At 37.1% G+C, this 13,474-nt stretch overlaps 1 protein-coding gene across 1 annotated transcript in view; it reads left to right on the forward strand.

Moving 5' to 3' along the window:
- The window catches only part of LOC118374609 (serine/threonine-protein kinase 31), a gene marked incomplete at its 3' end in the record, with an annotated part of 39,868 nt that extends 26,590 nt beyond the window's left edge, over window positions 1–13,278 (forward strand). Inside the window, exons 18-22 of the mRNA XM_052509251.1 lie at window positions 6,612–6,713; window positions 11,714–11,794; window positions 12,043–12,168; window positions 12,538–12,669; window positions 13,180–13,278. Of these exons, the coding sequence (XP_052365211.1) occupies window positions 6,612–6,713; window positions 11,714–11,794; window positions 12,043–12,168; window positions 12,538–12,669; window positions 13,180–13,278 (540 nt within the window). The remainder of the gene's footprint in view (window positions 1–6,611; window positions 6,714–11,713; window positions 11,795–12,042; window positions 12,169–12,537; window positions 12,670–13,179) is intronic.
- Between the last annotated feature and the right edge of the window lie 196 nt (window positions 13,279–13,474).

Raw genomic sequence — 13,474 nt, forward strand, 5'->3', positions numbered from 1 at the left:
ACAGTGAGCTTCATAATGTACAATAATGTGACTGTCTCAACTGTTCTGGGGAACTACAGTGAGCTTCATAATGTACAATAATGTGACTGTCTCAACTGTTCTGGGGAACTACAGTGAGCTTCATAATGTACAATAATGTGACTGTCTCAACTGTTCTGGGGAACTACAGTGAGCTTCATAATGTACAATAATGTGACTGTCTCAACTGTTCTGGGGAACTACAGTGAGCTTCATAATGTACAATAATGTGACTGTCTCAACTGTTCTGGGAACTACAGTGAGCTTCATAATGTACAATAATGTGACTGTCTCAACTGTTCTGGGGAACTACAGTGAGCTTCATAATGTACAATAATGTGACTGTCTCAACTGTTCTGGGGAACTACAGTGAGCTTCATAATGTACAATAATGTGACTGTCTCAACTGTTCTGGGGAACTACAGTGAGCTTCATAATGTACAATAATGTGACTGTCTCAACTGTTCTGGGGAACTACAGTGAGCTTCATAATAATGTACAATAATGTGACTGTCTCAACTGTTCTGGGGAACTACAGTGAGCTTCATAATGTACAATAATGTGACTGTCTCAACTGTTCTGGGGAACTACAGTGAGCTTCATAATGTACAATAATGTGACTGTCTCAACTGTTCTGGGGAACTACAGTGAGCTTCATAATGTACAATAATGTGACTGTCTCAACTGTTCTGGGGAACTACAGTGAGCTTCATAATGTACAATAATGTGACTGTCTCAACTGTTCTGGGAACTACAGTGAGCTTCATAATGTACAATAATGTGACTGTCTCAACTGTTCTGGGGAACTACAGTGAGCTTCATAATGTACAATAATGTGACTGTCTCAACTGTTCTGGGGAACTACAGTGAGCTTCATAATGTACAATAATGTGAATCAACTGTGGGGACTGGTCTCAACTGTTCTGGGGAACTACAGTGAGCTTCATAATGTACAATAATGTGACTGGTTCAACTGTTCTGGGGAACTACAGTGAGCTTCATAATGTACAATAATGTGACTGGATCAACTGTTCTGGGAACTACAGTGAGCTTCATAATGTACAATAATGTGACTGGATCAACTGTTCTGGGAACTACAGTGAGCTTCATAATGTACAATAATGTGACTGGATCAACTGTTCTGGGGAACTACAGTGAGCTTCATAATGTACAATAATGTGACTGTCTCAACTGTTCTGGGGAACTACAGTGAGCTTCATAATGTACAATAATGTGACTGTCTCAACTGTTCTGGGGAACTACAGTGAGCTTCATAATGTACAATAATGTGACTGTCTCAACTGTTCTGGGGAACTACAGTGAGCTTCATAATGTACAATAATGTGACTGTCTCAACTGTTCTGGGGAACTACAGTGAGCTTCATAATGTACAATAATGTGACTGTCTCAACTGTTCTGGGGAACTACAGTGAGCTTCATAATGTACAATAATGTGACTGGATCAACTGTTCTGGGGAACTACAGTGAGCTTCATAATGTACAATAATGTGACTGTCTCAACTGTTCTGGGGAACTACAGTGAGCTTCATAATGTACAATAATGTGACTGTCTCAACTGTTCTGGGGAACTACAGTGAGCTTCATAATGTACAATAATGTGACTGTCTCAACTGTTCTGGGGAACTACAGTGAGCTTCATAATGTACAATAATGTGACTGTCTCAACTGTTCTGGGGAACTACAGTGAGCTTCATAATGTACAATAATGTGACTGTCTCAACTGTTCTGGGGAACTACAGTGAGCTTCATAATGTACAATAATGTGACTGGATCAACTGTTCTGGGGAACTACAGTGAGCTTCATAATGTACAATAATGTGACTGTCTCAACTGTTCTGGGGAACTACAGTGAGCTTCATAATGTACAATAATGTGACTGTCTCAACTGTTCTGGGGAACTACAGTGAGCTTCATAATGTACAATAATGTGACTGTCTCAACTGTTCTGGGGAACTACAGTGAGCTTCATAATGTACAATAATGTGACTGGATCAACTGTTCTGGGGAACTACAGTGAGCTTCATAATGTACAATAATGTGACTGTCTCAACTGTTCTGGGGAACTACAGTGAGCTTCATAATGTACAATAATGTGACTGTCTCAACTGTTCTGGGGAACTACAGTGAGCTTCATAATGTACAATAATGTGACTGGATCAACTGTTCTGGGGAACTACAGTGAGCTTCATAATGTACAATAATGTGACTGTCTCAACTGTTCTGGGGAACTACAGTGAGCTTCATAATGTACAATAATGTGACTGTCTCAACTGTTCTGGGGAACTACAGTGAGCTTCATAATGTACAATAATGTGACTGTCTCAACTGTTCTGGGGAACTACAGTGAGCTTCATAATGTACAATAATGTGACTGTCTCAACTGTTCTGGGGAACTACAGTGAGCTTCATAATGTACAATAATGTGACTGTCTCAACTGTTCTGGGGAACTACAGTGAGCTTCATAATGTACAATAATGTGACTGTCAACTGTTCTGGAGAACTACAGTGAGCTTCATAATGTACAATAATGTGACTGTCTCAACTGTTCTGGGGAACTACTGTGAGCTTCATAATGTACAATAATGTGACTGTCTCAACTGTTCTGGGGAACTACTGTGAGCTTCATAATGTACAATAATGTGACTGTCTCAGCTGTTCTGGGGAACTACAGTGAGCTTCATAATGTACAATAATGTGACTGTCTCAACTGTTCTGGGGAACTACAGTGAGCTTCATAATGTACAATAATGTGACTGTCTCAGCTGTTCTGGGGAACTACAGTGAGCTTCATAATGTACAATAATGTGACTGTCTCAACTGTTCTGGGGAACTACAGTGAGCTTCATAATGTACAATAATGTGACTGTCTCAACTGTTCTGGGGAACTACAGTGAGCTTCATAATGTACAATAATGTGACTGTCTCAACTGTTCTGGGGAACTACAGTGAGCTTCATAATGTACAATAATGTGACTGGATCAACTGTTCTGGGGAACTACAGTGAGCTTCATAATGTACAATAATGTGACTGGATCAACTGTTCTGGGGAACTACAGTGAGCTTCATAATGTACAATAATGTGACTGTCTCAACTGTTCTGGGGAACTACAGTGAGCTTCATAATGTACAATAATGTGACTGGATCAACTGTTCTGGGGAACTACAGTGAGCTTCATAATGTACAATAATGTGACTGTCTCAACTGTTCTGGGGAACTACAGTGAGCTTCATAATGTACAATAATGTGACTGGATCAACTGTTCTGGGGAACTACAGTGAGCTTCATAATGTACAATAATGTGACTGTCTCAACTGTTCTGGGGAACTACAGTGAGCTTCATAATGTACAATAATGTGACTGGTTCAACTGTTCTGGGGAACTACAGTGAGCTTCATAATGTACAATAATGTGACTGGATCAACTGTTCTGGAGAACTACAGTGAGCTTCATAATGTACAATAATGTGACTGGATCAACTGTTCTGGGGAACTACAGTGAGCTTCATAATGTACAATAATGTGACTGTCTCAACTGTTCTGGGGAACTACAGTGAGCTTCATAATGTACAATAATGTGACTGTCTCAGCTGTTCTGGGGAACTACAGTGAGCTTCATAATGTACAATAATGTGACTGTCTCAGCTGTTCTGGGGAACTACAGTGAGCTTCATAATGTACAATAATGTGACTGTCTCAACTGTTCTGGGGACTACAGTGAGCTTCATAATGTACAATAATGTGACTGGATCAACTTCTGGGGAACTACAGTGAGCTTCATAATGTACAATAATGTGACTGTCTCAACTGTTCTGGGGAACTACAGTGAGCTTCATAATGTACAATAATGTGACTGTCTCAGCTGTTCTGGGGAACTACAGTGAGCTTCATAATGTACAATAATGTGACTGTCTCAGCTGTTCTGGGGAACTACAGTGAGCTTCATAATGTACAATAATGTGACTGTCTCAACTGTTCTGGGGAACTACAGTGAGCTTCATAATGTATAATAATGTGACTGTCTCAACTGTTCTGGGGGACTACAGTGAGCTTCATAATGTATAATAATGTGACTGTCTCAACTGTTCTGGGGAACTACAGTGAGCTTCATAATGTACAATAATGTGACTGTCTCAGCTGTTCTGGGGAACTACAGTGAGCTTCATAATGTACAATAATGTGACTGGATCAACTGTTCTGGGGAACTACAGTGAGCTTCATAATGTACAATAATGTGACTGTCTCAACTGTTCTGGGGAACTACAGTGAGCTTCATAATGTACAATAATGTGACTGTCTCAACTGTTCTGGGGAACTACAGTGAGCTTCATAATGTACAATAATGTGACTGTCTCAACTGTTCTGGGGAACTACAGTGAGCTTCATAATGTACAATAATGTGACTGTCTCAACTGTTCTGGGGAACTACAGTGAGCTTCATAATGTACAATAATGTGACTGTCTCAACTGTTCTGGGAACTACAGTGAGCTTCATAATGTACAATAATGTGACTGTCTCAGCTGTTCTGGGGAACTACAGTGAGCTTCATAATGTACAATAATGTGACTGTCTCAACTGTTCTGGGGAACTACAGTGAGCTTCATAATGTACAATAATGTGACTGTCTCAACTGTTCTGGGGAACTACAGTGAGCTTCATAATGTACAATAATGTTACTGGATCAACTGTTCTGGGGACTACAGTGAGCTTCATAATGTACAATAATGTGACTGTCTCAACTGTTCTGGGGAACTACAGTGAGCTTCATAATGTACAATAATGTGACTGTCTCAACTGTTCTGGGGAACTACAGTGAGCTTCATAATGTACAATAATGTGACTGTCTCAGCTGTTCTGGGGAACTACAGTGAGCTTCATAATGTACAATAATGTGACTGTCTCAACTGTTCTGGGGGACTACAGTGAGCTTCATAATGTACAATAATGTGACTGTCTCAGCTGTTCTGGGGAACTACAGTGAGCTTCATAATGTACAATAATGTGACTGTCTCAACTGTTCTGGGGAACTACAGTGAGCTTCATAATGTACAATAATGTGACTGTCTCAGCTGTTCTGGGGAACTACAGTGAGCTTCATAATGTATAATAATGTGACTGTCTCAACTGTTCTGGGGAACTACAGTGAGCTTCATAATGTACAATAATGTGACTGGATCAACTGTTCTGGGGAACTACAGTGAGCTTCATAATGTACAATAATGTGACTGTCTCAGCTGTTCTGGGGAACTACAGTGAGCTTCATAATGTACAATAATGTGACTGTCTCAGCTGTTCTGGGGAACTACAGTGAGCTTCATAATGTGACTGTCTCAGCTGTTCTGGGGAACTACAGTGAGCTTCATAATGTACAATAATGTGACTGTCTCAGCTGTTCTGGGGAACTACAGTGAGCTTCATAATGTGACTGTCTCAGCTGTTCTGGGGAACTACAGTGAGCTTCATAATGTGACTGTCTCAGCTGTTCTGGGGAACTACAGTGAGCTTCATAATGTGACTGTCTCAGCTGTTCTGGGGAACTACAGTGAGCTTCATAATGTGACTGTCTCAACTGTTCTGGGGAACTACAGTGAGCTTCATAATGTGACTGTCTCAGCTGTTCTGGGGAACTACAGTGAGCTTCATAATGTGACTGTCTCAGCTGTTCTGGGGAACTACAGTGAGCTTCATAATGTGACTGTCTCAACTGTTCTGGGGAACTACAGTGAGCTTCATAATGTGACTGTCTCAGCTGTTCTGGGGAACTACAGTGAGCTTCATAATGTGACTGTCTCAGCTGTTCTGGGGAACTACAGTGAGCTTCATAATGTGACTGTCTCAACTGTTCTGGGGAACTACAGTGAGCTTCATAATGTGACTGTCTCAGCTGTTCTGGGGAACTACAGTGAGCTTCATAATGTGACTGTCTCAGCTGTTCTGGGGAACTACAGTGAGCTTCATAATGTGACTGTCTCAGCTGTTCTGGGGGACTACAGTGAGCTTCATAATGTGACTGTCTCAGCTGTTCTGGGGAACTACAGTGAGCTTCATAATGTGACAGGTTAAATGATCAAAGCCATCTGCTTTATCTCCTAACCTATTGCACAGGTTGACTGCAGGTATTTACATAAGTAGCTACAAATATAAAGATATATTGAAACAACTTCCAGTAAGAACACCATCCTATCACTAAAATATGTACAAAAGCACAGACTGACCGGCCTGCTCTGCACTAATACTATGGCTGAACATGCTGTCGATGACGAAAGTGGAGACATGGAGAATTGTTCTGTATTGAAAAACTTACCCTCAAAATACTTTATAAACGGTTTTATAAACGGTATTGAAAAACCAATCTTTGGCCATTTCCAAATACCCTGGTATACTGTATACCGGCCAAGCCTATAGGATGCCGTTTGGAACACAGCCCCAGAACAGCTGGCTTGTCTGCGGAGGATACCCAGCTCATGTGCTCAATTTGTATAGTTATAATGGCAGAATGATTTCCTGTGAATGCAGTAGTGATTAGAGTGGTAATATAGGAAAGGGAGGTTTATTAATGGTTTCTCCTGTCAGGCTGAAGACTTTGACCTAACGGAGATTCTGAAGAAGAAGGAAGAGATTGCTGAGACCAGAAACACTCTTTTCCATGAAATCGGTCAAGAAAGAAAAGAATATGTACGTTACATGTTCCAACATCTTTCTATCATTCTAATTCTGTCATTTATATGTTCTATCATTCTAATTCTGTCATATGTTCTGTCATTCTAATTCTGTCATTTATATGTTCTGTCATTCTAATTCTGTCATTTATATGTTCTGTCATTCTAATTCTGTCTTTTATATGTTCTGTCATTCTGATTCTGTCATTTATATGTTCTGTCATTCTAATTATGTCATTTATATGTTCTGTCATTCTAATTCTGTCTTTTATATGTTCTGTCATTCTGATTCTGTCATTTATATGTTCTGTCATTCTAATTCTGTCTTTTATATGTTCTGTCATTCTGATTCTGTCATTTATATGTTCTGTCATTCTAATTCTGTCATTTATATGTTCTGTCATTCTAATTCTGTCTTTTATATGTTCTGTCATTCTGATTCTGTCATTTATATGTTCTGTCATTCTGATTCTGTCATTTATATGTTCTGTCATTCTAATTCTGTCATTTATATGTTCTGTCATTCTGATTCTGTCATTTATATGTTCTGTCATTCTGATTCTGTCATTTATATGTTCTGTCATTCTGATTCTGTCATTTATATGTTCTGTCATTCTAATTCTGTCATTTATATGTTCTGTCATTCTGATTCTGTCATTCTGATTCTGTCATTTATATGTTCTGGCATTCTAATTATGTCATGTATATGTTCTGTCATTCTAATTCTGTCATTTATATGTTCTGTCATTCTAATTCTGTCATTTATATGTTCTGTCATTCTAATTCTGTCATTTATATGTTCTGTCATTCTGATTCTGTCATTTATATGTTCTGTCATTCTGATTCTGTCATTTATATGTTCTGTCATTCTAATTCTGTCATTTATATGTTCTGTCATTCTGATTCTGTCATTTATATGTTCTGTCATTCTGATTCTGTCATATGTTCTGTCATTTATATGTTCTGTCATTTATATGTTATGTCATTTATATGTTCTGTCATTCTGATTCTGTCATTTATATGTTCTGTCATTCTGATTCTGTCATTTATATGTTCTGTCATTCTAATTCTGTCATTTATATGTTCTGTCATTCTAATTCTGTCATTTATATGTTCTGTCATTCTAATTCTGTCATTTATATGTTCTGTCATTCTGATTCTGTCATTTATATGTTCTGTCATTCTGATTCTGTCATTTATATGTTCTGTCATTCTAATTCTGTCATTTATATGTTCTGTCATTCTGATTCTGTCATTCTGATTCTGTCATTTATATGTTCTGTCATTCTGATTCTGTCATTCTGATTCTGTCATTTATATGTTCTGGCATTCTAATTATGTCATGTATATGTTCTGTCATTCTAATTCTGTCATTTATATGTTCTGTCATTCTAATTCTGTCATTTATATGTTCTGTCATTCTAATTCTGTCATTTATATGTTCCGTCATTCTGATTCTGTCATTTATATGTTCTGTCATTCTGATTCTGTCATTTATATGTTCTGTCATTCTGATTCTGTCATTTATATGTTCTGTCATTCTGATTCTGTCATATGTTCTGTCATTTATATGTTCTGTCATTTATATGTTCTGTCATTTATATGTTCTGTCATTCTGATTCTGTCATTTATATGTTCTGTCATTCTAATTCTGTCATTTATATGTTCTGTCATTTATATGTTATGTCATTTATATGTTCTGTCATTCTAATTCTGTCATTTATATGTTCTGTCATTCTGATTCTGTCATTTATATGTTCTGTCATTCTAATTCTGTCATTTATATGTTCTGTCATTCTAATTCTGTCATTTATATGTTCTGTCATTCTGATTCTGTCATTTATATGTTCTGTCATTCTAATTCTGTCATTTATATGTTCTGTCATTCTAATTCTGTCTTTTATATGTTCTGTCATTCTGATTCTGTCATTTATATGTTCTGTCATTCTGATTCTGTCATTTATATGTTCTGTCATTCTGATTCTGTCATATGTTCTGTCATTTATATGTTCTGTCATTTATATGTTATGTCATTTATATGTTCTGTCATTCTGATTCTGTCATTTATATGTTCTGTCATTCTAATTCTGTCATTTATATGTTCTGTCATTCTGATTCTGTCATTTATATGTTCTGTCATTCTGATTCTGTCATTTATATGTTCTGTCATTCTAATTCTGTCATTTATATGTTCTGTCATTCTAATTCTGTCATTTATATGTTCTGTCATTCTAATTCTGTCATTTATATGTTCTGTCATTCTGATTCTGTCATTTATATGTTCTGTCATTCTGATTCTGTCATTTATATGTTCTGTCATTCTGATTCTGTCATTTATATGTTCTGTCATTCTGATTCTGTCATTTATATGTTCTGTCATTCTGATTCTGTCATTTATATGTTCTGTCATTCTGATTCTGTCATTTATATGTTCTGGCATTCTAATTATGTCATGTATATGTTCTGGCATTCTAATTCTGTCATTTATATGTTCTGTCATTCTAATTCTGTCATTTATATGTTCTGTCATTCTAATTCTGTCATTTATATGTTCCGTCATTCTGATTCTGTCATTTATATGTTCTGTCATTCTGATTCTGTCATTTATATGTTCTGTCATTCTGATTCTGTCATTTATATGTTCTGTCATTCTGATTCTGTCATATGTTCTGTCATTTATATGTTCTGTCATTTATATGTTCTGTCATTCTGATTCTGTCATTTATATGTTCTGTCATTCTAATTCTGTCATTTATATGTTCTGTCATTTATATGTTATGTCATTCTAATTCTGTCATATGTTCTGTCATTTATATGTTCTGTCATTCTGATTCTGTCATATGTTCTGTCATTCTGATTCTGTCATTTATATGTTCTGTCATTCTGATTCTGTCATTTATATGTTCTGTCATTCTAATTCTGTCATTTATATGTTCTGTCATTCTGATTCTGTCATTCTGATTCTGTCATTTATATGTTCTGGCATTCTAATTATGTCATGTATATGTTCTGTCATTCTAATTCTGTCATTTATATGTTCTGTCATTCTAATTCTGTCATTTATATGTTCTGTCATTCTAATTCTGTCATTTATATGTTCTGTCATTCTGATTCTGTCATTTATATGTTCTGTCATTCTAATTCTGTCATTTATATGTTCTGTCATTCTGATTCTGTCATTTATATGTTCTGTCATTTATATGTTCTGTCATTTATATGTTCTGTCATTTATATGTTCTGTCATTCTGATTCTGTCATTTATATGTTCTGTCATTCTGATTCTGTCATTTATATGTTCTGTCATTCTAATTCTGTCATTTATATGTTCTGTCATTCTAATTCTGTCATTTATATGTTCTGTTATTCTAATTCTGTCATTTATATGTTCTGTCATTCTGATTCTGTCATTTATATGTTCTGTCATTCTGATTCTGTCATTTATATGTTCTGTCATTCTAATTCTGTCATATGTTCTGTCATTCTAATTCTGTCATTTATATGTTCTGTCATTCTGATTCTGTCATTCTAATTCTGTCATTTATATGTTCTGTCATTTATATGTTATGTCATTCTAATTCTGTCATTTATATGTTCTGTCATTTATATGTTCTGTCATTTATATGTTATGTCATTCTAATTCTGTCATATGTTCTGTCATTCTAATTATGTCATATGTTCTGTCATTGTAATTCTGTCATTTATATGTTCTGTCATTCTGATTCTGTCATTCTGATTCTGTCATTTATATGTTCTGGCATTCTAATTATGTCATGTATATGTTCTGTCATTCTAATTCTGTCATTTATATGTTCTGTCATTCTAATTCTGTCATTTATATGTTCTGTCATTCTAATTCTGTCATTTATATGTTCTGTCATTCTGATTCTGTCATTTATATGTTCTGTCATTCTGATTCTGTCTTTTATATGTTCTGTCATTCTAATTCTGTCATTTATATGTTCTGTCATTCTGATTCTGTCATTTATATGTTCTGTCATTTATATGTTCTGTCATTTATATGTTCTGTCATTCTGATTCTGTCATTTATATGTTCTGTCATTCTGATTCTGTCATTTATATGTTCTGTCATTCTAATTCTGTCATTTATATGTTCTGTCATTCTAATTCTGTCATTTATATGTTCTGTCATTCTAATTCTGTCATTTATATGTTCTGTCATTCTAATTCTGTCATTTATATGTTCTGTCATTCTGATTCTGTCATTTATATGTTCTGTCATTCTAATTCTGTCATTTATATGTTCTGTCATTCTGATTCTGTCATTTATATGTTCTGTCATTCTGATTCTGTCATTCTGATTCTGTCATTTATATGTTCTGGCATTCTGATTCTGTCATTTATATGTTCTGGCATTCTAATTATGTCATGTATATGTTCTGTCATTCTAATTCTGTCATTTATATGTTCTGTCATTCTAATTCTGTCATTTATATGTTCTGTCATTCTGATTCTGTCATTTATATGTTCTGTCATTCTGATTCTGTCATTTATATGTTCTGTCATTCTAATTCTGTCATTTATATGTTCTGTCATTTATATGTTCTGTCATTCTGATTCTGTCATATGTTCTGTCATTTATATGTTCTGTCATTTATATGTTCTGTCATTCTGATTCTGTCATTTATATGTTCTGTCATTCTGATTCTGTCATTTATATGTTCTGTCATTCTAATTCTGTCATTTATATGTTCTGTCATTTATATGTTATGTCATTCTAATTCTGTCATTTATATGTTCTGTCATTTATATGTTCTGTCATTCTAATTCTGTCATTTATATGTTCTGTCATTTATATGTTATGTCATTCTAATTCTGTCATATGTTATGTCATTCTAATTCTGTCATATGTTCTGTCATTCTAATTATGTCATATGTTCTGTCATATGTTCTGTCATTGTAATTCTGTGTTCCAACTAAGTCCAGCAACACTTCCACAATGTGTAAGTTCCACTCATCACACCCCTCCCTAATAGCTGAGTCATGTTTGTGTTGTAGATGAAGCTCAGTGCTCTGGCTGAAGGCTGCTGTCCTGAGCTCCCCCTGCTCTACCCTGAGGCAGACATCCACAGCCACATGGTGAGACACAACCTGAGTCCTGACTGATCCAACTATACCTCTGTACAAGACCATATGGAAACCAGGACATGGTCACATTGTGCTGCAGTACTGTCCCCTAGTGGAAATCTGTGAATGTGTCCAGTATTATTTCACTGTGTTCCTAATTACCATGTTCTCATCATGTATGTATTATTAGCAGCACCTACGTATTTCACAGATGTGATTATGATGATCACAACCGTGTGTGTGTGTGTGTGTGTGTGCAGAGCTCTGGAGGTCTGGTGGTGAAGAGTCTGGACAGGGACATGTTTGACGCTGAGCCCATGAAGGAGCTGAGTGGACGCAGGCCTCTGGTCTGTACTGAGTTCCAGGGACAGAGGGTCATACTCAAGGTAACCCTTTTTCACACACCTTTTAGGGCTACGTCACAAATAGCATCCTATTCTCTATATAGTGCACTACTTTTGACTAGGGGCCCATAGCAGTCTGGTTAAAAGTAGTACACTATATATGGAATAGGGTGCCATATGGGAGTTAGAGTTCCACATTTACACAATGTTTTTAACCTGTAAGGCTGACAGGCCCAAATGTGAGCAAACATTTTGAAACTGAATGATTGTTCTTTTTGAACATGTTCAGGTATTACTGTTGCTGTTTAAAGACGTGTTGATCACGTTTAGTGCCAACTGAAAGACCCTGGTCTTTTGACAGAGGTTTAGCTGTTATCCTTATTGGTGGTTTGTGTCTGGTTTCGCTGTCAGGGTTACACTGTGAATGAGGAGGCAGAGGCCAGAGTGTTGGAGAGAACCACCCAGTTTCACAGAACCAGGACTCAGCGGGAGAGTCAGACTGACACTGGAATGCTCCCTCTTCTGGCACTGTTCTTTGGCAAGGTGCTGCTCACTCAGCTTCCCTGTCTCGACCCAGTCACTAAGCTTCATATGTCTTCCTGTCTTACAAGCCACATGTTTCATGATCTGAGGAACTTGACTTAGACTTAAAGACAATTTATGCATGATCTGAAAATGCGGTCGGAGGCTTCGTATGGAGGGTGTGATGTAATTGCGGCGCTCCTGAGGCGTGCAGAGGCCAAGTCGAGCTCTGTACCGCATCGCCGTGAGCCTCCCAAATTTTGTAACAATACAGAGGGCTCTGTTTAGCTCTGCGTTGACATGATTGGCTGACAGTAGGTGGGGGCGTTACGTCCTGTGTAAACACACACACTTCCTTCACAACAGCTCTGCTCCCTAAGCGGGGAAGTATGAAAGTCCTGAAGTCTGTGGAGGCTCCATCGTAGGGCATGTTGTACAACCACTTCAGATGTCTGATTGACCAGGCAGAACATTTTAGAGAGGTCGTGTTCTCCATCTGTCACGATGTCACTATGAACCCTTCTCTTCCAGTCAGACCCTCTTGCCTATGTGATGGTACCATACTTCCCCAATGGAAGTCTCTGGAATGTTCAGGCTGCCACACCCCTAACTGCCTCAGTGAGTTCTCTCGTCTACCTTCCTCATATTTCACGTTTAGAGTTACAAAACTCTCCCAATATTCCCAGGTTTCCAGAAATCTCAGTTGGAGGATTCCCTTCTTCCAAAAGAGTTTTCTGGGAAATCGGGCAGTTTTGGAACCTTATTCACATGCCCTTGTTTGTAGTAGTATAACACATTGACCTACTGTCCTGTCTCTCCCATCAGA

Source organism: Oncorhynchus keta, unplaced genomic scaffold (assembly GCF_023373465.1).
Source record: "Oncorhynchus keta strain PuntledgeMale-10-30-2019 unplaced genomic scaffold, Oket_V2 Un_contig_4270_pilon_pilon, whole genome shotgun sequence".
Taxonomy (NCBI): Eukaryota; Metazoa; Chordata; class Actinopteri; order Salmoniformes; family Salmonidae; genus Oncorhynchus; species Oncorhynchus keta.